Here is a 22,671-nt window from a genome sequence, read left to right on the forward strand (position 1 = left end):
GTTACGCTTGAATGCATCTTTCCACAAAAAGCTGAAACGTACCCAGGTTCTACTGCTGATTAGTAAACAACGCAAACAGGTAGAAAACAAGGCGCGTGTATGCAGCCATAGAACGCCACATTCTACGGTGAAAAAAGAGAACGAGCTAAAAGCTACTCGTCAAGCAAAGTCGAGGAGCAAGTGGAATACCAACAGTCAAGGAAGTTTTAAAGATCTGAACTAAAATAAATGGAGCGAATCCAAATGCGTCATTACCGCTGCAAGACGCGGGGAAATCCGTCTCTGTGGACAGAAAGAAGAGAAAGGTGTCAAAGAGGATGGCTAGCGTCGGGGGAGCGTTCCCCGCATCACCACCAAATAATCCAAGTGTACAAACCTCGGTGGTGGCAGATGACTGCAAGGAGAAAAGAAGACGGGAAAAAGGTTAAACACAAATTACTCCACCAAAACGCACCAAACGTGAGCAAAGCCTCAAGTGCTGGGCCTGAAGTGAACTTGGCGCCTTTATTTGAATTCAAATTGGGAGGGGGAGCTGTTGCCTTGACGACGCGTTGGCGCCATGACAGTTTCCTTTGTTTTGCATCCAGGCGCGCGGAAACCGACCAAAGCACCGCCTGCCGCTTTCTAACAGCACCTCGGTGGCGCACCCGGAGGTTCGAAGCCGCTTCGTCCCACCTCCGGTACCGGGGAGGTCGACGTCTACCCGCCCACTGGTGGCCGCCTGCCCCGCAGCCTCGACGTAAACAACCCCCCCCCCCACATGGAAACACGTCACTCTCACGCCGAACACAACATGCCACACACTCGGGTCTAGTCTTATCACCATCTTCATGTTCTACCTGCATTGGAAAACATTGACCCCCCCCCCCCCCACACACTTCCAACTGTCGTCTCGCGCTCAAATTAATTTTTTTTGATTGACAGTTAACGGGTAAAAGTAATTTAATTAAAAAAAAAACAATCATAGTCGCTTGAATTTGACGTGGTGGGGAGACCAAAATAACACAAGTAAAAGCATCTTTATATCGGGGCAAAAGTGGGATTTTGGCTGCAGTGGGCGCCCCACTGGCTGCTAGCTGTCATGGCGACGACGTTCCACCGACGAAGCCCGCTCATTTTCCAAACATCACCGACTATGCCGTTTAGAACATAGATATAACCGCAGACCCGAAGCCTTACCTTCGCTTTAGCCATGGTGGAAAATGGCAAAATGTGACCGTTACAAGTGTGTCGTTTTCCTTCTCAGAAAGGGCTCACGGTGCTGCGCGGGAGGGGAGCTGCTTAAAATGGCGCATGTGTATCTCCCAGCGATGATTCTCGATTTTATACCATCAAATATAAGCGCAGAACCAGTTTCAACCAGTTTGGCATGACGACGCACCTCATTGGACAGCACTCTGTCACGTGTCTACAGCCCCCACCCATTTCACTTAAAGACCGGTGATGGGTCTCTCTGTGCAAAGTAGCAATGGGGTCGCTGGGGGGCGCGCTAAACACGCCAACACCGGGGGGGGGGGGCATAGCAGACACAATCAGAGAAAATACGCCGTTTAGGACATAAATAGGACTCTCGTGTGTTGAAATAAATGGACACGTGGACAGGAAATGACATCAGCGATTCAGAATTGTTTTATTTGGAGTACGACCACAACAGTAACCATGTTATTATGATTGTTATTATGATTGTTATTATTGTGCCTATTGTGAGATCCTTCAAACCCGCCCGTTGCTGCAGGTGTACCCCGCCTCTCGCCCCAAGTCAGCCGGGATAGGCTCCAGCAATGGATGGATGAATTGTTGGGCCGACCCAAACAGGAAGAGAGCGAGTCACAAACAACTTCATTGGACTTTATTTTGTTCACGGAGGCGGTGCTGCTGCCGACATGGTCGGCTTGACTCATTTCCTTCAGAGATGAAGAGCGCTGGCAAGCGTCCATGACTGCATGCATTTCATTCCCAGTATAGACTCTCCAGTCCCTCTCCGGTCCCTCTCCGGTCCCTCTCCACCCCATAGGGGTAAACCTTCCGCCTTCCTGGCCAAACATGGAACGGGTCTCCAGTCAGTCGTCATCATCAGAAGTCCGTTTCAGGAAGTCTGGGCTCCGCCTTCCACCTTCTGAGTGGCGGCGCCGCACAAGTCGGTAAAGAAAGCGTCTCTCTTCTGCTTCAGCGCCTCGATGAAGTCCTGCACTCGCTCCTGGCGGCAGGCGGTGTAGCGCAGCAGCGCCTCCTGTCTCCGCTGGGCGTCGGCGGGCTTCCCGTTGCCGTGATGCGGCAGGTGCTCGGCGACGCAGGCGCGGTCCGACTCCAGCTGCTGGCAGGCCTGGTGCTCTCGATGGAGGTCCCGTGCGCTCTGGAACGGCAGGCGGGGGAAGTCAACGTCCTGAGGTTGTGGTGCGCCCCCATTTGAACGCTCTGCTGGTCTCCTCTGGTAGAATGTCAAGAGGAGCCTCACCTGGATGGACTTGTGGTTGACCTGGTACTGCAGGATGGCTTCACACAGGTTCCAGAAGGAGTAGTCGGGCCACAGCACTGACTGGAACACTAAACACGAGTGGGACGTCTGGGGGGGGGGTGCCAAGACAGCCATGTAAAAAAACGTACGTACGTCTACGCCTTCACGCACCTCATGAAGAAAAGCATGGACGTTGCTAGATGAAAGTCATATCTTCTTAGTTATTTATGTCATCATCATGTCTGCCCAAACGTACCTGTGCTGCATCCTAGGGCAACAAATCAAGTGAGGAAACTAAATATTTCCACTTTATTCCCATAATTTTAGAACTTTAGCCCCAATCCCATTTTCCCAAAATGACTTTATTTGGGAAAAAAAGGTTAAATATTTGTGATATTTAAAATGAGTGACACTAAAATGATAACGGATATTCCTTATTTATTCCGGTAAACGTATCAGCGTTGTTTTCTTACATCTTTCCACTTTCTTTTTGGAATATTATGACTTCATCCCCGGAATATTTAGACTTTATTGCTGTAACGTAACTTTTCCCCCCAACCTAATTATGACTCTATTCCTCATTTTCTTTGTCATAATATTCCGACTTAATATTTCAACTTGATTCTACTTCAAGAGATCATTTCCTGATTTTTCTTTTCCACGTTGTTAATCCATGGTTCCCAGATTGGTCCCAGATCAGCAAATTATTCATAAATAAAATATGGTGGTCGTGAGGGCATAGAAAACTTGTTTATGACCTTTTTAAGTACGCTTTTAACGTGATTAGAGCCCTCTAGAGATGAAATAACAGCCCTATAGTCAGCTTTACACTCCCATTACCCCAAATAGGAGACATAAGAGGAGAAAATAAGACTTAGTATGAATGTGTATGAACATTTGCCCATTTTAGGAATATTGTGCCCTACATTGCTGGGCGCTCGTTCAAAGCTGCAACAAAAGCCTGCTTGTGTCTCGCCCCAATAATACAGGAACATTACTGCCACCTAGTGACCAGTGTACGAGCCTACATGTTTATCAGTGTCTTCTGAATGCCTTAGATTTTCTATCCGACTACAATTATTCATTTTGATGCTTAAATGTTCATTTGCGTCGACGTGCACAGGTTATAGTCTCCCTCACCTGCCAGAGGAGGAAGTCGCTGAGGCGCACCTCGCCCGAGGTTCGTATGAGAAGGTCGGGATTGGGTGAATTATTGCTGTACAGACACTCGCTCAGCAGCGCCTCCGAGATGTCACTGAGTGGCACACAAACACGCCGAAATGAGCTTCCGCCACACCCAACGGGAAAGCTGCGTGCTTTACCTGGCTTTAATCAGTCCTTGCTCCACCCCCCACGCCATTTCTCGAACCGCGTTGGTGATTTCGTATCGCGACGTGTAGGCAAAGCACACGTTCAGGAAACACCTGCAAGGAACAGCATGACTTGGAAAAGGCCCGGCCCAGACGGAGTGGACGTGGAGGAGAGTCGGCGTACTTATTGTGGGCTCTGGTTGTCAGCACGGCTTTGGCGATGATCTGCTGGAGGTCCAGAGGCAGCAGGTTCAAGTCCCCCAGCACCCGGATGCAAACGCCGTGCTTCTCCAGGTTCTCCCTGCAGACGCACACCGCACGCATGCTTATGAAGAGCGCCGAGGAAAACGGGGAGGGCGACTCGCCTTTTAACACAAACAACTTCCACCTTCACGGCCCCATGAAGCAGTCACTCAACACGCTCAGCTGCACCACCAGGGCCGCCCCCCGACCCTAGCTACCGCCCTTTATCACACATATTCCATTTTCCAATGCCATGGCATGTCAGCCTGGTATACATCGTGATATGAACGTCACGTTTTACCGTTCATCCAGGAGTCTCTCAAATTTCTGCCTGGCCAGCTCCATCAGCCCGTCCACTTCATCTTTAGAGCGCTTGAAGTTCTCAATGCTGAAGGCGTAGACGGTCACCTCCCGGATGTTGAGATGCTTGCACCAGCGGAGGGTCTACAAGGCCAAAGGACGATTGGTTCCACATGAATTAGCCGGCACATCAAGGAAGGAACGTCCCTCACCTCTGCTAGCTTGTTGAAGCCCTGCGTATGTCCTTCCTGCCGTTCCATCTTCTTCTTGCGAGCAAAGCGACGGTTGCCGTCCATGATGAAGGCCACGTGTTTGGGCATGGGCCCCGCCTAGGAGCCAAGGAATGGAGGTGACTTTTCAAATCCATGTTCTTAGAAGGACGTTGACTAAAGCACAGTATGGCATATACTCTATTCAAGTACACAGTATGGCATATACTCTATTCAAGTACACAGTATGGCATATACTCTATTCAAGTACACAGTATGGCATATACTCTATTCAAGTACACAGTATGGCATATACTCTATTCAAGTACACAATATGGCATATACTCTATTCAAGTACACAGTATGGCATATACTCTATTCAAGTACACAATATGGCATATACTCTATTCAAGTACACAGTATGGCATGTACTCTATTCAAGTACACAGTATGGCATATACTCTATTCAAGTACACAGTGCTGCATGTACTCTATTCAAGTACACAGTGCTGCATGTACTCTATTCAAGTACACAGTGCTGCATGTACTCTATTCAAGTACACAGTGCTGCATGTACTCTATTCAAGTACACAGTAAACTTTTCATCAAGATGATGAAAATATGCTACTATTAAATGAGTGGTGTTTCCCAAACGTCATGGCGAACTTTTGCGGCAGCGTCCCAGACAGTGTGCATAAGCAGAGTAGTGAGAAGATGTGATTTTTATTTCCTACATTACCTTCAGGACATTGGCTGAAATCCTTTCGAGCAGGTTTAACTCCCCCTCCTTTATCCACGACATTTTCAGGCTACAGGAGGTCTGAAAAACAGTCGAGGAAATAGCTAAATAACTAACAGCAAACAGGCAACACATTGTTAGTGTCTTTTTCGTCGCCATTTATCCCGCATAAAGCCCTAGTCTAGTCTAGTCTAGTCTAGCCTAGTCTAGTCTAGCCTCCGTTAGCCGTCATTCTGCTGCTTCGTGATGCACCCAATCCAGACTTGAAGTGTTTTCGCGGTAAAATTTAACTCCAAACACGCAAACAAGACACTGTAAAAATACCTTGTCTCATCGCACACATCTACGTTCATTTAAAACAGCGGGCAGGACGCCATTGTAGCCACAAAACCACAGGCTTTTCTCCACATTAGACGAACCCTCCAACTCACCGCTTTTACGATGACGACTTCTTCCGCATTGGAGTAGGTTGACGGGGCCATCTTCCGGTCACGTGGAGGACGATTTGACAAGCATGTGGACGAGAGCTGGTTCGACCAAGCGGAAGTGATGTCATTGTAAAACTCACAAAACGCAATAAGTGTTTATTAGATACATGGAACTAAAATAAAAACGGTACTCATTGACAACTTTCCAAATACGTTGACTTTACAACAGAGGTGTGCTGATATAAAACAAAATAAAAAAAAACAGAGACAAAACAAAATATTAGTTAAAATCGGATAAATACAATAAATAAGCGCAAAGTAAGCAAGCGAATGGCGTTAAATGAGAGTAACAACTGCACAAGATAGACGATCTCCTCAATTGGTTGTCTTTTCTGTTGCCGTGTTTGACTGACTGGTACTGGTAACATTAAGTAATCACCGTCAACAGTTCGTGTGTTTGTGTACGGCAGATTCGTTAAAATTCCCAGAATTTTAGAAATTAATTAAAAAAAACAAACAGATAAAGCTTTGCGGATTAATAACTGTACGCAACAAGTAATATACCCAATATATATATTTTTTTATCACTGTTGACCAGTACATTAACCATCAAACCACGAGTTATTTCCAAACTACAGATTCGATACAAATTAGCACCATGAAATACGCTGGAATGCTGGAAAATCAAATACAAAACGGACAATAAACACTTTTATGAAGAGTGCAGCACACAACATGTAGTAAATCTCTGGTGTTTCCTTTTTCTTCCTTTTTTAAATGTGTCTTTTTGTTGCGATACTGCATTGATATTGAATGGCACACAAGCACGTAGTGTAGTTCCAGCTTCAGCCGCTAGGGTACGTTAGTAAGTTCTCCAACAGTTCTCTTGCACTTTTGATGGCAGAGAAGAAGTTTGAGATTTTTGGTGGGGGGTGAGGGGCAGGCTGGCCTTTTTTTGTTCCGCTGGAGAGTCCTTCCTCAGCGGCGAGGAGAGCCGGAACACGCCAGTCAAGAGCGCTGCAGTGCCGCGGACCGTCGGCTCGATCCCCGGGGCCGATCAGGACGTCTTCCCAGCCAGAGAAAGCCAGGCGGCACACGGCGGCATCGCTCACGGGTCAGCGGGCAGACGAGGCGGCGATCGCCCCATTTAGCCTCCCTGGGTCCGGGGGAGCGCTCTGGTCTGGGGGCGGGGAGGTCCAACGACGAGACCGAGGAGGGCAGAAGACAACAAGCCGAGAGGACGGAGGAGGGTGCTGGAAGTCTGCGACGCCTCCAGCACGAAGGAGCCGGCGCTTTGGCCACAGCACCCTGGGTCGGCTAGCTTGTACCCGCGCGGCTAAGTGAATGGGATGGAGCCGGGACCGTCTGGCGCTGGTATGTTTATTGTTTTCATTTTTTATTTTTTAACAATATCATTGCGGCTGTCAAGCTGGGTGGCGTTGCCGGGAGTGCGGAGGCTGGGGAGCGTGGAGACTTTGGGGTGGGGGTCCCGGGGAGCAGCACTTTAGTGCCCTAGCGTACCCAGATTTATAACCGCAGTCGAGCCTCGGAATAGGGCTTGACTGTCACGGAGGTCGTGGGAATCTCGGCGTGGTGAAGCCCGCCTTCCACAGCCTGCACCACCCCCTCCCACTGCAGCCAGTGGTTCCCCCTGAGCATCACCTCTTTATTTTGCAGGCATACATTAGAACCATCATTTCTGTTCAAGTTGAATTTGGGGACTTTGGGGGGGGGGGGGGGGGTACAGCAAGTGCACATCATTCGACATTTTGGATCCCAACAGTCACATTAAATTGGCTTACCATTATGCTTATTTTCAATGAGGGAGGGGGGTAGATCCCCAAGCCCCCCCCCCCACGCACATCTGAAAAGTCTGCTTTTGTGTGTGAAGTGTGATGGTTGAATGAGCTATTTTCAGCCAATTATTTAGAGCCCCCCCCCCCTTTGTAGTGTAACTACAGCAGTTGAATATAGAAATAGTCTGTTCCAGAGTCAAGCTATGGCCTTCAAGCTTTATTTTACTAGTTTAACCCATGAGTGTAAGAATGAGAGAATGATAGGAAGACCTGGAAACAATCCAACTCTCCACCTGAATGACGCTAGTCATCGTTTAGCGCTGGTTAGCACACGAGGCACCAGGAGCCAAAGAAGAAGCATCTACTGGAGTCAAGCTAACTAACGTCAGCTCTACACAGCTCCACTCCGCAAGCGTGCTTTGCTTTTTCTTTGGCTCTGTCATGATGCCACCATGGACGGGAACCACCATGCTAAAGAGAAACGTGTGATGACAACCATAGAAGCAGACGTGGGAGTGTCGGGGTGTGAAAAGGCAAAACCGGGATTTTAAAAAGTACATGAAGCTGGTGTGTACGCTCTGTTGACTTCCCTTGCCCTTTCTATGCTGGAGCCTATCCCAGCTGTCTTGGGGAGAGGCGGGGTCCAGCCTGGACTGGTGTCCAGCCAATCCCAGGGCACATATAGACAAGTTTTTGGGATGCACCAAAGGAACCATCGGCCCGTCATGCCGGAGCCTATCCCAGATGACCCAGCCATCCTCCAAAAAAGCCACGCTGCATGCTCGGTAGCAAGAGTCCATGCAGCATAAGTTGATTAGTCATGCCTGGGGAGTGAGGTCATGAAGCGGTGACCTTTCATTTTCCGGGAAGCCTTGCTCAGTGAAGATTGTTCATCCTTGAGCGGACGGCCTTTTTTAGATGCTGTCCTGCTCGCCGTCCGTGGAATTCGCCAGCGTACGACTCTGGCGAATTGACGTCGATATTTTATTCACACGGAGGCAGACCGACCCCTTAGGGGGGCGGGGCCTCCATGTGAAGCATGACGCGATGCCACATGGCCAAAAAGCAACTTTGCCACTTGGATACGCTTGTCAGCTTTGGCATACATAGTACACTAGTACATTAGTACGCTAGTACATTAGTACACTAGTACACAGTACACTAGTACAGTAGTACACAGTACACTAGGTCAGTTAGCACATTAGCACATCTGTGGTCATGAGACCGAACGACTTAACATTACTTTCATCAAAAGTAGAAATGTATTGCAATCTACTACTCATTGAGTTTCTAGTTTTTATATTTATTATTATTATATATATTCATTGATAATATATCAATTATTATTGATTAGATTTTATTCATGGGCTGCACGGTGCAGCGCAGGCCACACAGCTAGAGCACCCAGTTTCGATTCCACCCTCGGCCATCTCTGTGTGGAGTTTGTTCTCCCCGTCCCCTTTTCTCCGGGTACCCCCCCCCCCACATTCCAAAAACATGCTAGGTTAATTAGCCACTCCAAATTGTCCATAGGTATGAATGTGAGTGTGAATGGTTGTTTGTCTATATGTGCCCTGGGATTGGCTGGCCACCAGTCCAGGGTGTACCCCGCCTCTCCCCAAGACAGCTGGGATAGGCTCCAGCATACTCATGAGGATAAGCGGCATAGAACACGGATGGATTGTTTTTATTTATTATTGTTATGTTATCTTTTGACACAAAGTACTGGCATGATTATGTTATATCATCATCACATACATAAAAATTGTAATGATAATACATTGAATCTCATCCTACCATGCACGCCCATGCAGACCCATGCAGACCCATGCACGCCCATGCACGCCCATGCAGACCCATGCACGCCCATACAGACCCATACAGACCCATGCAGACCCATCCACGCCCATGCAGACCCATGCACGCCCATACAGACCCATACAGACCCATGCAGACCCATCCACGCCCATGCAGACCCATGCACGCCCCCAGCAGCATGGTGGCCATCACGTCAGTGTAGGTTTTACCTGAAGGAAATCCTTTGCGCTCTTTAAGAGGGGCTTTTCCAGCTTTGCTCCAATGTGGGAACATGCTCCCTACAGGATCCAAAAAGGCCAAGGTCTGCCCCCCCGCCACCCCTGCTAACCTATCTCCTTCTTTTCCTAGCTCCTCCGACAACCCCCCCCCCCTCAGACACACACTCACAGGTTTCCTGATATCCATGACAATGGCGTGTTGCTGTGGCGTCTCCATGGTGAGGCTGGGAATGCCGAGGGGCGGAGTGTGTGTGTGTGTGTGTTGGGGGGGGGGCGCTCCCGTGCGTTTGCGTTCATGAGTGTGAGGGTACTCCCCTCCGTCACACAGGGCGGTGTTGTTTATGTGCCCCTCAGACGTAGGAGCAGGGCAGCTGGGGTCTTTGTTGGTGGTGGCGGAGGGAGGGGCGGGTCTCTGGGGACTTGGGGGGTTATGGCCGGGGGGCCCCTCGTATGCTGGAGTCACTGCTAACACTCTCACCCGGCACCCGGACTCCTGACACCCCACAGATGTGATGCTGGCCTTGACCGCGTCATCGCGTCATCAGCTACGATATGATATCTATTTACAGTATCGACTATAATATGATATCTATTTACAGTATTGGCCATAATATGATATCTATTTACAGTATCAGCCATAATATATCTATTTACAGTATCGGCCATAATATGATATCTATTTACAGTATCGACTATAATATGATATCTATTTACAGTATCGGCCATCATATGATATCTATTTACAGTATCGACTATAATATGATATCTATTTACAGTATTGGCCATAATATGATATCTATTTACAGTATCGACTATAATATGATATCTATTTACAGTATTGGCCATAATATGATATCTATTTACAGTATCAGCCATAATATATCTATTTACAGTATCGGCCATAATATGATATCTATTTACAGTATCGGCTATAATATGATATCTATTTACAGTATCGGCCATCATATGATATCTATTTACAGTATCGGCCATAATATGATATCTATTTGCAGTATCGGCCATCATATGATATCTATTTACAGTATCTGCCATCATATGATATCTATTTACATCATCATCGTCCACGGTGCACGTGGACACTGGCCTTTTGGGAAGAAGGTTGTCCAGACATGGGTCTTCTCCACCGTCCTCCTCGTCCCGCCTCACCACCTCCTCGCCGTCTTCTCACTTCCTGTCCGTCTTCTCATCCGGCAGTGCCCATGGGGGTCTTCCCCCCGCCCCTGCAGCAGGTGTTCCACGCCCCGCGTCGGCCGGGAATGGGCACCGTGGGCAAGCCCATCAAGCTGCTGGCTAATTACTTTGAAGTGGAGATCCCCAAGATGGACGTCTACCACTACGAGGTGGACATCAAGCCCGACAAATGTCCCCGGCGAGTCAACAGGTAAGTCGTGGCGCTGTATGTTATATCCAGACCCCATGATGGCGTACCTTATGTATGTTATATATAGACCCCATGATGGCGTACCTTATGTATGTTATATATAGACCCCATGATGGCGTACCTTATGTATGTTATATATAGACCCCATGATGGCGTACCTTATGTATGTTATATATAGACCCCATGATGGCGTACCTTATGTATGTTATATATAGACCCCATGATGGCGTACCTTATGTATGTTATATATAGACCCCATGATGGCGTACCTTATGTATGTTATATATAGACCCCATGATGGCGTACCTTATGTATGTTATATATAGACCCCATGATGGCGTACCTTATGTATGTTATATATAGACCCCATGATGGCGTACCTTATGTATGTTATATATAGACCCCATGATGGCGTACCTTATGTATGTTATATATAGACCCCATGATGGTGTACCTTATGTATGTTATATATAGACCCCATGATGGCGTACCTTATGTATGTTATATATAGACCCCATGATGGCGTACCTTATGTATGTTATATATAGACCCCATGATGGCGTAACTTATGTATGTTATATATAGACCCCATGATGGCGTACCTTATGTATGTTATATATAGACCCCATGATGGCGTACCTTATGTATGTTATATATAGACCCCATGATGGCGTACCTTATGTATGTTATATATAGACCCCATGATGGCGTACCTTATGTATGTTATATATAGACCCCATGATGGCGTAACTTATGTATGTTATATATAGACCCCATGATGGCGTACCTTATGTATGTTATATATAGACCCCATGATGGCGTACCTTATGTATGTTATATATAGACCCCATGATGGCGTACCTTATGTATGTTATATATAGACCCCATGATGGCGTACCTTATGTATGTTATATATAGACCCCATGATGGCGTACCTTATGTATGTTATATATAGACCCCATGATGGCATACCTTATGTATGTTATATATAGACCCCATGATGGCGTACCTTATGTATGTTGGATCCATCATGTATGTGTTAAATGTGTCTTATAACACGGCTACCATTTTTTGACCAGTTGATTTTTCCTTATGTCCTTCCCATCTAAAATTCATCAAAAAGGAAGTCATGGCAAACATTGAAAATGTGTAAGAAGTCCATTTCATATAGCTATGATCAAGTGAAATAATAATAATAATAATAATAATAATAATAATAATAATCTATGAAGTGTTTGTATTTCTCTAATACGCCATCCCGAGTCCTCCATGGGCACTAAAGTTGAGAGAGTACGCGAGCTTCACGCTCCTTTGACTTGAGGCTTTCGCTGACAAAGGCGGCAAGAAGGTATCCACAGGTCACGCCCTTTGACCCCACCCCTCCCCCGCTTGGCTGTTTTTGTCCTGGGGGACCATGAGATGCGGAGCCACCATCTGCGTGGTGCAAGAATCCCTAGGCCGCCATCTTGCCGGGGTGGGCGGGGCACCGTGGCGTCACGAGCGAGCGCCTATTCATGCCGGGTCTGTGTGGGTGGCCTCCCGCAGGGAGGTGGTGGAGTACATGGTGCAGCACTTCAAGCCCCAGCTCTTTGGTGACCGCAAGCCCGTGTACGACGGCAAGAAGAACATCTACACTGTGCTGGCCCTCCCCATTGGCAGCGAGAAGGTACACCCACACCGTCACCCCACATGACACCCCTCATCCACCCTGAAATCACCCCCTGAAAAACTGCATATTGTTATTATTATTGTTGTTTTTGTGCTGATGTACGCTCCCCTCTGTGGACCCCCCCCCCATACTCACCCAGGTGGATTTTGAGGTAACCATCCCCGGCGAGGGCAAGGACCGTATCTTCAAGGTGTCCATCCGTTGGCTGGCCAAGGTGTCATGGCGCCTCCTGCAGGAGACTCTGGTCAGCGGGCGGCTGCAGGTCCCCCTGGACTCGGTGCAAGCCCTGGATGTGGCCATGCGACACCTGGCCTCCATGAGGTACCCTCGGCAAACCCTCAGCATCCACACACACTAAGTGGCCCCCCACTCACTTTTCCATCATGCTGCCAACCAAGGTACACTCCAGTGGGCCGCTCCTTTTTCTCCCCACCCGAGGGATACTACCACCCCCTGGGTGGGGGCAGGGAGGTGTGGTTCGGCTTCCACCAGTCGGTGCGGCCCGCCATGTGGAAGATGATGCTGAATATAGACGGTGAGTTAGCTCCCTGCTCTTCCGGGTTCTCCAAATATTCCCTAATGCTGCTCTCTGTCTCCCTCTAGTGTCCGCCACGGCCTTCTACAAAGCCCAGCCTGTCATCGAGTTCATGTGCGAGGTTTTGGACATTCGCAATATCGACGAGCAGCCCAAAACCCTCACCGACTCGCAGAGGGTCCGCTTCACCAAGGAGATCAAAGGTGGGGACGTCCGAGGTTTTTGAAGGTCCTAGCCTTCACCAACCTTTTCCGTTGGTCCTAATATTTCCACAAAAACCTTCTCCTTGGGTGTGAGCAGGCCTCAAGGTGGAGGTGACCCACTGCGGCCAGATGAAGAGGAAGTACCGCGTATGCAACGTCACCCGACGTCCCGCCAGCCACCAGACGTAAGTAGCATGAAGATGAAGGTCCACCATGACACGATATTTACTCCCCCCACACGAGCTGAGGTCCTATGCCAAACGTGGACGACCTTCTGCCTGCTTTAGGAGCCACTTCCACAGACCGCTATCATGAAGTAGTATTCCTAGGCGGTAGTTCGATGGCTGCCATGGTAACCCGGTATTCCCCAGCCATGTCAACGTGACGTTCCATGAGAACCCAAACCCTGAGCAGGATTAGTTTTGGATGTTATTCCTGCTTTTCCGCCAGGTTTCCCCTCCAGCTGGAAAGTGGGCAGACTGTGGAATGTACCGTAGCCCAGTACTTCAAGCAGAAGTACAACCTGCAGCTCAAATACCCCCACCTGCCCTGCCTGCAGGTGGGGCAGGAGCAGAAGCACACATATCTGCCCCTAGAGGTGAGGACGGGTACTGGCTAGTGGGGCTCCTGGTACGTGGTACCTGGTACGTGGTACCTGGTACCTGGTACCTGGTACCTGGTACCTGGTACCTGGTACCTGGTAACTCTCCTCCCAAACACTGCAGGTGTGCAACATCGTGGCGGGCCAAAGGTGCATCAAGAAACTGACCGATAATCAGACGTCCACCATGATCAAAGCGACGGCTCGCTCGGCGCCCGACAGGCAGGAGGAGATCAGCAGGCTGGTGAGTCCACCGCACACGTGGTGCATTTAAAGACACTTTTATACACACGTGGTGCATTTAAAGACACTTTTATACACACGTGGTGCATTTAAAGACACTGTTATACACACGTGGTGCATTTAAAGACACTTTTATACACACGTGGTGCATTTAAAGACACTTTTTTACACACGTGGTGCATTTAAAGACACTTTTATACACACGTGGTGCATTTAAAGACACTTTTATACACACGTGTTGCATTTAAAGACACTTTTATACACACGTGGTGCATTTAAAGACACTTTTATACACACGTGTTGCATTTAAAGACACTTTTATACACACGTGGTGCATTTAAAGACACTTTTATACACACGTGGTGCATTTAAAGACACTTTTATACACACGTGGTGCATTTAAAGACACTTTTATACACACGTGGTGCATTTAAAGACACTTTTATACACACGTGGTGCATTTAAAGACACTGTTATACACACGTGGTGCATTTAAAGACACTTTTATACACACGTGGTGCATTTAAAGACACTTTTATACACACGTGGTGCATTTAAAGACACTGTTATACACACGTGGTGCATTTAAAGACACTTTTATACACACATGGTGCATTTAAAGACACTGTTATACACACGTGGTGCATTTAAAGACACTTTTATACACACGTGGTGCATTTAAAGACACTTTTATACACACGTGGTGCATTTAAAGACACTTTTATACACACGTGGTGCATTTAAAGACACTGTTATACACACGTGGTGCATTTAAAGACACTTTTATACACACGTGGTGCATTTAAAGACACTTTTATACACACGTGGTGCATTTAAAGACACTGTTGTACACACGTGGTGCATTTAAAGACACTTTTATACACACGTGGTGCATTTAAAGACACTTTTATACACACGTGGTGCATTTAAAGACACTTTTATACACACGTGGTGCATTTAAAGACACTTTTTTACACGCGTGGTGCATTTAAAGACACTTTTTTACACGCGTGGTGCATTTAAAGACACTGTTATACACACGTGGTGCATTTAAAGACACTGTTATACACACGTGGTGCATTTAAAGACACTTTTATACACACGTGGTGCATTTAAAGACACTTTTATACACACGTGGTGCATTTAAAGACACTGTTATACACGTGGTGCATTCAAACGCCCCTGTGTGCTAATAATGCCCTCCGTGGCCCATCCCTGTCCAGATGAAGAACGCCAACTTCAACCTGGACCCGTACATCCAAGAGTTTGGCATCAAGGTGAAGGACGACATGGCGGAGGTGACGGGCAGAGTGCTTCCTGCCCCCATCTTGCAATATGGCGGACGGGTAAGTAAACACCGCCGGGTGGATCTTTGTGTGTTCCGCCAGCAGCGCTAAATGCTAATATGTTTGCCGGGTTGCCAGAACCGCGCCATCGCCACGCCCAACCAGGGAGTGTGGGACATGAGGGGGAAGCAGTTCTACAACGGCATTGAGATCAAGGTCTGGGCCATCGCCTGCTTCGCCCCCCAGAAGCAGTGCAGGGAGGAGGTGCTCAAGTAAGTCCTGCCGGTCCATGACGGCTTTGTCATGCTATCACCAAGCACGACAAAGCTGTGGTAGATGGAGCGTCTGGTGTTTTGTGTCGCTCATGAAGAAGTCTGGTCTGGCCAGGAACTTCACAGACCAGCTCCGGAAGATCTCCAAGGACGCGGGCATGCCCATCCAGGGCCAGCCGTGCTTCTGTAAGTACGCCCAGGGGGCCGACAGCGTGGAGCCCATGTTCAGGCACCTGAAGAACACCTACTCGGGGCTGCAGCTCATCATCGTCATCCTGCCCGGGAAAACCCCCGTCTACGGTGAGAGACGTCCCGGCCGGGCGCCCCGGGTGACGTGGCGCGGACTGACGGCCGTATCCTCCCCCTCTTCCGTGTAGCCGAGGTGAAGCGTGTGGGCGACACGCTGCTGGGCATGGCCACGCAGTGCGTGCAGGTGAAGAACGTGGTGAAGACGTCTCCTCAGACCCTGTCCAACCTCTGCCTCAAGATCAACGTGAAGCTGGGAGGCATCAACAACATCCTGGTGCCGCACCAACGGTACGCTCCCTGGACTCGGAATGCCGCCAGGAGGCTGGTGTCACGCCTAACTTGCACTTCCCGCCCCTCCCGTCATTCCGTAGGTCAGCCGTCTTCCAGCAGCCCGTCATCTTCCTGGGAGCCGATGTCACCCACCCGCCCGCTGGAGATGGCAAGAAGCCTTCCATCACGGCGGTGAGTCCGGCCTCTTCCGTGACGTTCCTCATTGCCGTGACGTTCCTCATTGCCGTGACGTTCCTCATTGCCGTGACGTTCCTGCCTTTCCTTTCCTTGTTGCTGATGTGCCCTGCGTGTGCCAGGTGGTGGGCAGCATGGACGCCCACCCCAGCAGGTACTGCGCCACGGTGCGAGTGCAGCGACCCAGGCAGGAGATCATCGAGGACTTGTCCTACATGGTGCGGGAGCTGCTGATCCAGTTCTACAAGTCCACCCGCTTCAAGCCCACCAGGATCATCTTCTACAGGGACGGCGTTCCCGAGGGCCAGTTGCCACAGGTATAGCCTACCACGGCGAACGACTAGCTACTAAAAGGCTCTATGCCTCCGCTACACTCGTCCAGGGGGTCCAAACGTAGTATTCCCTCCAGCCACGTGAACGATGGAAGCTAGCACAGGGCTAGCACAGGGCTAGCACAGGGCTAGCACAGGGCTAGCACAGGGCTAGCACAGGGCTAGCACAGAGCCTGCGGTCCAGCGAATGAGCGCCTGTTTGTTTTGGGTGCAGATCCTGCACTACGAGCTGCTGGCCATCAGGGACGCCTGCATCAAGCTGGAGAAGGACTACCAGCCCGGCATCACCTACATCGTGGTGCAGAAGCGCCACCACACGCGCCTCTTCTGCGCCGACAAGTCGGAGAGGGTGCGCCGCCACGCCTCCGCCACCCGTGCTCCCCCGCCGCGAATAACTTGCACTGTTTGATTGGCAGATCGGGAAAAGCGGGAACATCCCGGCGGGCACCACGGTGGACACCAGCATCACTCACCCCTTTGAGTTCGACTTCTACCTGTGCAGCCACGCCGGCATACAGGTACGCCACACTGCCGCCCGGCCCCACCCGCCGCCGCCGCCGCCGCCCCTCCTCACACGCTCCGCTGCCTGGCTGCGCAGGGTACCAGCCGCCCGTCGCATTACTACGTCTTGTGGGACGACAATCGCTTCACCGCCGACGAGCTGCAGATTCTCACCTACCAGCTGTGCCACACCTACGTACGCTGCACCCGCTCCGTCTCCATCCCCGCCCCCGCCTACTACGCCCGCCTGGTGGCCTTCCGCGCCCGCTACCACCTGGTGGACAAGGAGCACGACAGGTGGGGGGCGTGGCCTCAGATGATTAAGATTATTATTAAGATTACATTCTTTGGTACACGTACATCTTTACTTCATAGTACAGCCTACCTAGTACACATATAGCTTTACTTCATAGTACAGCCTACCTAGTACACATATATCTTTACTTCATAGTACAGCCTACCTACTACACATATATCTTTACTTCATAGTACAGCCTACCTAGTACACATATATCTTTAGTACACATATATCTTTACTTCATAGTACAGCCTACCTAGTACACATATAGCTTTACTTCATAGTACAGCCTACCTAGTACACATATAGCTTTACTTCATAGTACAGCCTACCTAGTACACATATGTATATCTTTACTTCATAGTACAGCCTACCTAGTACACATATATCTTTGCTTCATAGTACAGCCTACCTAGTACACATATATCTTTAGTACACATACATCTTTGCTTCATAGTACAGCCTACCTAGTACACATATATCTTTACTTCATAGTACAGCCTACCTAGTACACATATGTATATCTTTACTTCATAGTACAGCCTACCTAGTACACATATATCTTTACTTCATAGTACAGCCTACCTAGTACACATATATCTTTACTTCATAGTACAGCCTACCTAGTACACATATGTATATCTTTACTTCATAGTACAGCCTACCTAGTACACGTATATCTTTACTTCATAGTACAGCCTACCTAGTACACATATATCTTTACTTCATAGTACAGCCTACCTAGTACACATATATCTTTACTTCATAGTACAGCCTACCTAGTACACATATATCTTTACTTCATAGTACAGCCTACCTAGTACACATATATCTTTGCTTCATAGTACAGCCTACCTAGTACACATATATCTTTACTTCATAGTACAGCCTACCTAGTACACATATATCTTTACTTCATAGTACAGCCTACCTAGTACACATATATCTTTACTTCATAGTACAGCCTACCTAGTACACGTACATCTTTACTTCATAGTACAGCCTACCTAGTACACATATATCTTTGCTTCATAGTACAGCCTACATAGTACACATATAGCTTTACTTCATAGTACAGCCTACCTAGTACACATATATCTTTAGTACACATATATCTTTGCTTCATAGTACAGTCTACCTAGTACACATATATCTTTACTTCATCGTACAGCCTACCGAGTACACATATATCTTTACTTCATAGTACAGCCTACCTAGTACACATATATCTTTACTTCATAGTACAGCCTACCTAGTACACATATATCTTTGCTTCATAGTACAGCCTACCTAGTACACATATATATCTTTAGTACACGTACATCTTTGCTTCATAGTACAGCCTACCTAGTACACATATATCTTTAGTACAGATATATCTTTACTTCATAGTACAGCCTACCTAGTACACATATATCTTTACTTCATAGTACAGCCTACCTAGTACACATATATCTTTAGTACACATATATCTTTACTTGATAGTACAGCCTACCTAGTACACATATATCTTTACTTCATAGTACAGCCTACCTAGTACACATATATCTTTAGTACACATATATCTTTACTTCATAGTACAGCCTACCTAGTACAGATGTATCTTTACTTTGCTTTATGTTTTCCCTTCATATTTCATCTCCGTGCTCCAACGTTTTTGTCACATGATTGTGAAAGTGTTTGCTCCTCCCCCTTCCAGTGGCGAGGGCAGCCACGTGTCGGGTCAGAGCAACGGCCGGGACCCCCAGGCTCTGGCCAAAGCGGTCCAGATCCACCACGACACCCTGAGGACCATGTACTTTGCCTGAGTGGGCGTGCAGCACCCCTCCCCCGCCGTGACCACCTCACCCCCCTCCCTTATCCTCGTCACTTTCCACTTCCTCATCCTCCTCAGAACCTCCCTGGATCCTCACTCGCCACTGCACGTCCTCCATGTGGATCCAGCAGGCGTCTTCTACACGTACCACTACACGTGCTCCTCACAACCTCTGTAGATCCAGCAAGCATCTTCTGAAGGTACCAGCAGACGTGGTCCTCCACACGGACCCATGTAGTCCTGTATGGGATGCTAGCGTCCCACGTGCTAGCGAGTATGCAATATGGCGTCAAAGGAAAAGCCACAAAGCTGCCCGTTCGGCATCCAATGAGGGTGCGAGCGTTCCGACCAATAGGATCCTTCCTCACAAGTACACGCCTACTTTTGACTTTTTGAACCATCTTATTGGAAGCCGCCTGAGCTGTGGTACATTAGCACTTAGCCTTTAGCATGTACGCCCGTTAGCGGGCTCCTCTTCTTCGTCTTTATGTTCTTCCCTCGCCGTGCCACAGACGGGGGCGTAGCATGTCCCCGGCTAATTAGCATAGCATAAGACTAGCGGGACCACGGCATAGTTGTGGCAAATATTCAACCAGCATTCATGAGCAGCCAAAAAAACCACAATGCCAACCGGGGGGGCGGGGGGTCTTCCAATTAGGGATGCACCACCACGGCCCCACGCCCCAATGATCACCCCCCCTCCCCTAGGAAAACACTCCAATGAGCAGGTGAGCGATCCTGACTTCCAAACATTCCCCTCATCCTGGATGCCGTCCACCAAGGCACCCCCCCCAACCCCACCCCGGCAGGACAACTACCTTTCTTTCCACTTCCTGCCTTCTTTAGGCAAGTTCAGGGAAATATCAGCTCCACACTAAATGGAGCTGTTTGTGAAAAAGCATCTCAAACAACATTTATTGATGGGGAAAGACCACCGGCTAGTTGGGAACTGTGTGTGCACGTGAGTTAAAATGGCCGCCGCATATGTGGGCGTGCTACACTCCATGCTCTTCCACTTCCTCCTTCCTGTCATGTGGTTCTTCCATCCGCTCCCTGCTGAGATCTTACCCGACGCGCTTCTGCCACCTTGTGGCCATTCTCATGGCCTCACGTCGCTCTCACGTCTACTGCACTCCTGGGGGGGGGGGGCATCATCAGGAAGGATGTTGTCCCCGAAGGTCCACCTTGAGGGGAACGACCCCTGGAGCACCAAACCTCATCAGACACCAGAAACACCAGCTTGGCCGCAGACGACCTAGCATCACGGCGCTGCAATACGGTGGCTCCTCCCCCTCCCATAGCGGCGTTCTTCTGACCTCCAGCGTGGACGTTCATCTCCATGAAGGTCAGGGTCGTGGGGCCACGTTGGGGCTACGTTGGGGCCACGTTGGGGCCACGTGGCGCGGACCCAGCAGGAAGAGTGGTGGTGCATCCCTAATGGGAAGGTGACGATTCAGGCACTTTTACTTCGACACGAGCAACTTAAGGCAACATGCCAGGTCAACACGACCCCCCCACGCCGGCCATGATGGACATGGTTGGAATCGACGTCTGTGATCACTGAAGTGCTGCAAGGCTGAAGGTCGTTCAGGGATTGACCTTGCGTGTAAAAAGCATCCTTTTGTACACTAAGCTCTTCTTCGCCATGCACGGCGGCACAAGCACACGCCCTCAAGACGCACTTCCTCATCCTCCCTAGCGTGTCGGCCACGTTGGTGCTCCGTGTGCGTGGGCGGCACGGGTCAGTCACGCCTCTTCGTAAACCCCGCCTCTTTTAGCCTTCATCCGGAATACCCATCATCATCATCGTCGTAATGCACGTTGGCACACTGAGCTTGAGTTTGAGTTTGGTGTGGGAGGGGTCCTCCGGGGGGGCGGCACCCCACCTTCTCAAATATACAATGCGGCGGAAGCCACCAGGACACGTGGTGGCTCCGTGTCCGTCTACCCTGACCTTGTCTACCCTGACCTTGTCTACCCTGACCTTGTCTACCCTGACCTTGTCTACCCTGACCTTGTCTGCCCTGACCTTGTCTACCCTGACCTTGTCTACCCTGACCTTGTCTGCCCTGACCTTGTCTGCCCTGACCTTGTCTGCCCTGACCTTGTCTGCCCTGACCTTGTCTACCCTGACCTTGTCTACCCTGACCTTGTCTGCCCTGACCTTGTCTGCCCTGACCTTGTCTGCCCTGACCTTGTCTGCCCTGACCTTGTCTGCCCTGACCTTGTCTGCCCTGACCTTGTCTGCCCTGACCTTGTCTACCCTGACCTTGTCTGCCCTGACCTTGTCTACCCTGACCTTGTCTGCCCTGACCTTGTCTGCCCTGACCTTGTCTGCCCACACCCGGCACAGACGCTCCTTCCCGCCGTCTTCCGGCACGGGACAGGTTGTGTCTGTGTGAAAGGGGCCCGTGTCTCTCTGTCAAAGGGATTGGGAAGATGAACACGCATCCTTCATTGTGTACATAGAACTCTACCACGGGAACACGTTGGGGGCTTGGGCTCGCCACTTTGCCAGGCCAACACCCCCCCTCCCAAAAAGCCATCACTTGGGGCTTTTCCACGTCTTTTCATGCGTCGCTGAAAGCAAATGCAGTTCCTCGCTCCCTCGAGGCACCAAGCACCTTGTAGAGAAGGGGGTGGGGGCGTGGCCCCGTCTGACGAAGCAATATGGAAGCCACTGATCAAGAAGAGTCCCGGCACTTCCCTTCGCTGTCTGGATGAAAGGACACGTCTTACTCTGGCTCACATGTGATGATCATGGAAACTGTTATTTTTTAAAAAGAAAAATAAATTTGTTTTTTAAGAATTGCCTTCTCCCCTTTTTAGACACTTCATTAGGAACGCCTGTACGCTCTCCAGCTGTGCTACCCCCTTCACGATGCCAAAGGTCATTCTAGTTATGGCAGAGAAAACCTCTTTGCCATCTTCTAAGTATGCTTTTGAACACCATTAGAGCCCCCAGACATGAAATAACACCCCTATAGTCACCTCTACACTTACATCACCCAATATGGTAAGAACAAACAAGACATAGTAAACATGTTTATCACCTTCTAAATACCATTAGAGCCCTTGAGACATGAAATAACACCCCTATAGTCACCTCTACACTTACATCAGCCATTATGGTAAGAGCAAACAAGACATGGTAAACAAGTTTACCACCTTCTAAATACCATTAGAGCCCTTGAGACATGAAATAGCACCCCTATAGTCACCTCTACACTTACATCAGCCAATATGGTAAGAGCAAACAAGACATAGTAAACATGTTTACCAC

The 22,671-nt window shown here is 49.1% G+C and overlaps 2 protein-coding genes across 3 annotated transcripts; one reads left to right on the top strand and one right to left on the bottom strand.

Moving 5' to 3' along the window:
* Positions 1-1,612: 1,612 nt before the first annotated feature.
* Positions 1,613-6,075, bottom strand: dhdds (dehydrodolichyl diphosphate synthase). Of its 2 annotated transcripts, none has more exons than XM_058084576.1 (9): positions 5,688-6,075; positions 5,257-5,337; positions 4,521-4,637; positions 4,310-4,452; positions 3,950-4,066; positions 3,778-3,879; positions 3,596-3,710; positions 2,456-2,563; positions 1,613-2,353 (listed from the first exon to the last, which is right to left on the bottom strand). In XM_058084576.1, exons 1-9 carry the CDS (start codon positions 5,736-5,738, stop codon positions 2,087-2,089), a joined length of 1,101 nt encoding a protein of 366 aa, XP_057940559.1. In that variant the 5' UTR covers positions 5,739-6,075; the 3' UTR covers positions 1,613-2,086. The 2 variants fall into 2 exon arrangements, with proteins under 2 accessions (XP_057940559.1, XP_057940560.1); XM_058084577.1 differs by having other exon boundaries at positions 5,581-5,700.
* Positions 6,076-6,570: 495 nt separating this feature from the next.
* Positions 6,571-21,805, top strand: ago1 (argonaute RISC component 1). Its single transcript, XM_058085235.1, has 19 exons — positions 6,571-7,058; positions 10,732-10,918; positions 12,464-12,584; positions 12,727-12,908; positions 12,986-13,122; positions 13,191-13,325; positions 13,423-13,510; positions 13,776-13,923; positions 14,051-14,170; positions 15,393-15,515; positions 15,594-15,727; positions 15,843-16,027; positions 16,105-16,264; positions 16,348-16,438; positions 16,564-16,758; positions 16,988-17,122; positions 17,190-17,291; positions 17,372-17,571; positions 19,272-21,805. The coding sequence occupies exons 1-19, from the start codon at positions 7,034-7,036 to the stop codon at positions 19,378-19,380; spliced, it is 2,577 nt and encodes an 858-aa protein (XP_057941218.1). The 5' UTR covers positions 6,571-7,033; the 3' UTR covers positions 19,381-21,805.
* Positions 21,806-22,671: the final 866 nt, after the last annotated feature.

This window comes from Doryrhamphus excisus, chromosome 10, assembly GCF_030265055.1.
Source record: "Doryrhamphus excisus isolate RoL2022-K1 chromosome 10, RoL_Dexc_1.0, whole genome shotgun sequence".
NCBI lineage: Eukaryota > Metazoa > Chordata > Actinopteri > Syngnathiformes > Syngnathidae > Doryrhamphus > Doryrhamphus excisus.

Coding starts and splice junctions, on each gene's coding strand:
- dhdds (XM_058084576.1), bottom strand. CDS start 5,738: ATGGCCCCGTCAACCTACTCCAATGCGGAAGAAGTCGTCATCGTAAAA. Junction 4,638..5,256: donor TTTCAGCCAATGTCCTGAAG/GTAATGTAGGAA, acceptor CTTGGCTCCTAG/GCGGGGCCCATGCCCAAACA. Junction 3,880..3,949: donor ACAACCAGAGCCCACAATAA/GTACGCCGACTC, acceptor TGTTCCTTGCAG/GTGTTTCCTGAACGTGTGCT.
- ago1 (XM_058085235.1), top strand. CDS start 7,034: ATGGAGCCGGGACCGTCTGGCGCTG. Junction 7,059..10,731: donor GCCGGGACCGTCTGGCGCTG/GTATGTTTATTG, acceptor CTCATCCGGCAG/TGCCCATGGGGGTCTTCCCC. Junction 17,123..17,189: donor GCGCCGACAAGTCGGAGAGG/GTGCGCCGCCAC, acceptor TTTGATTGGCAG/ATCGGGAAAAGCGGGAACAT.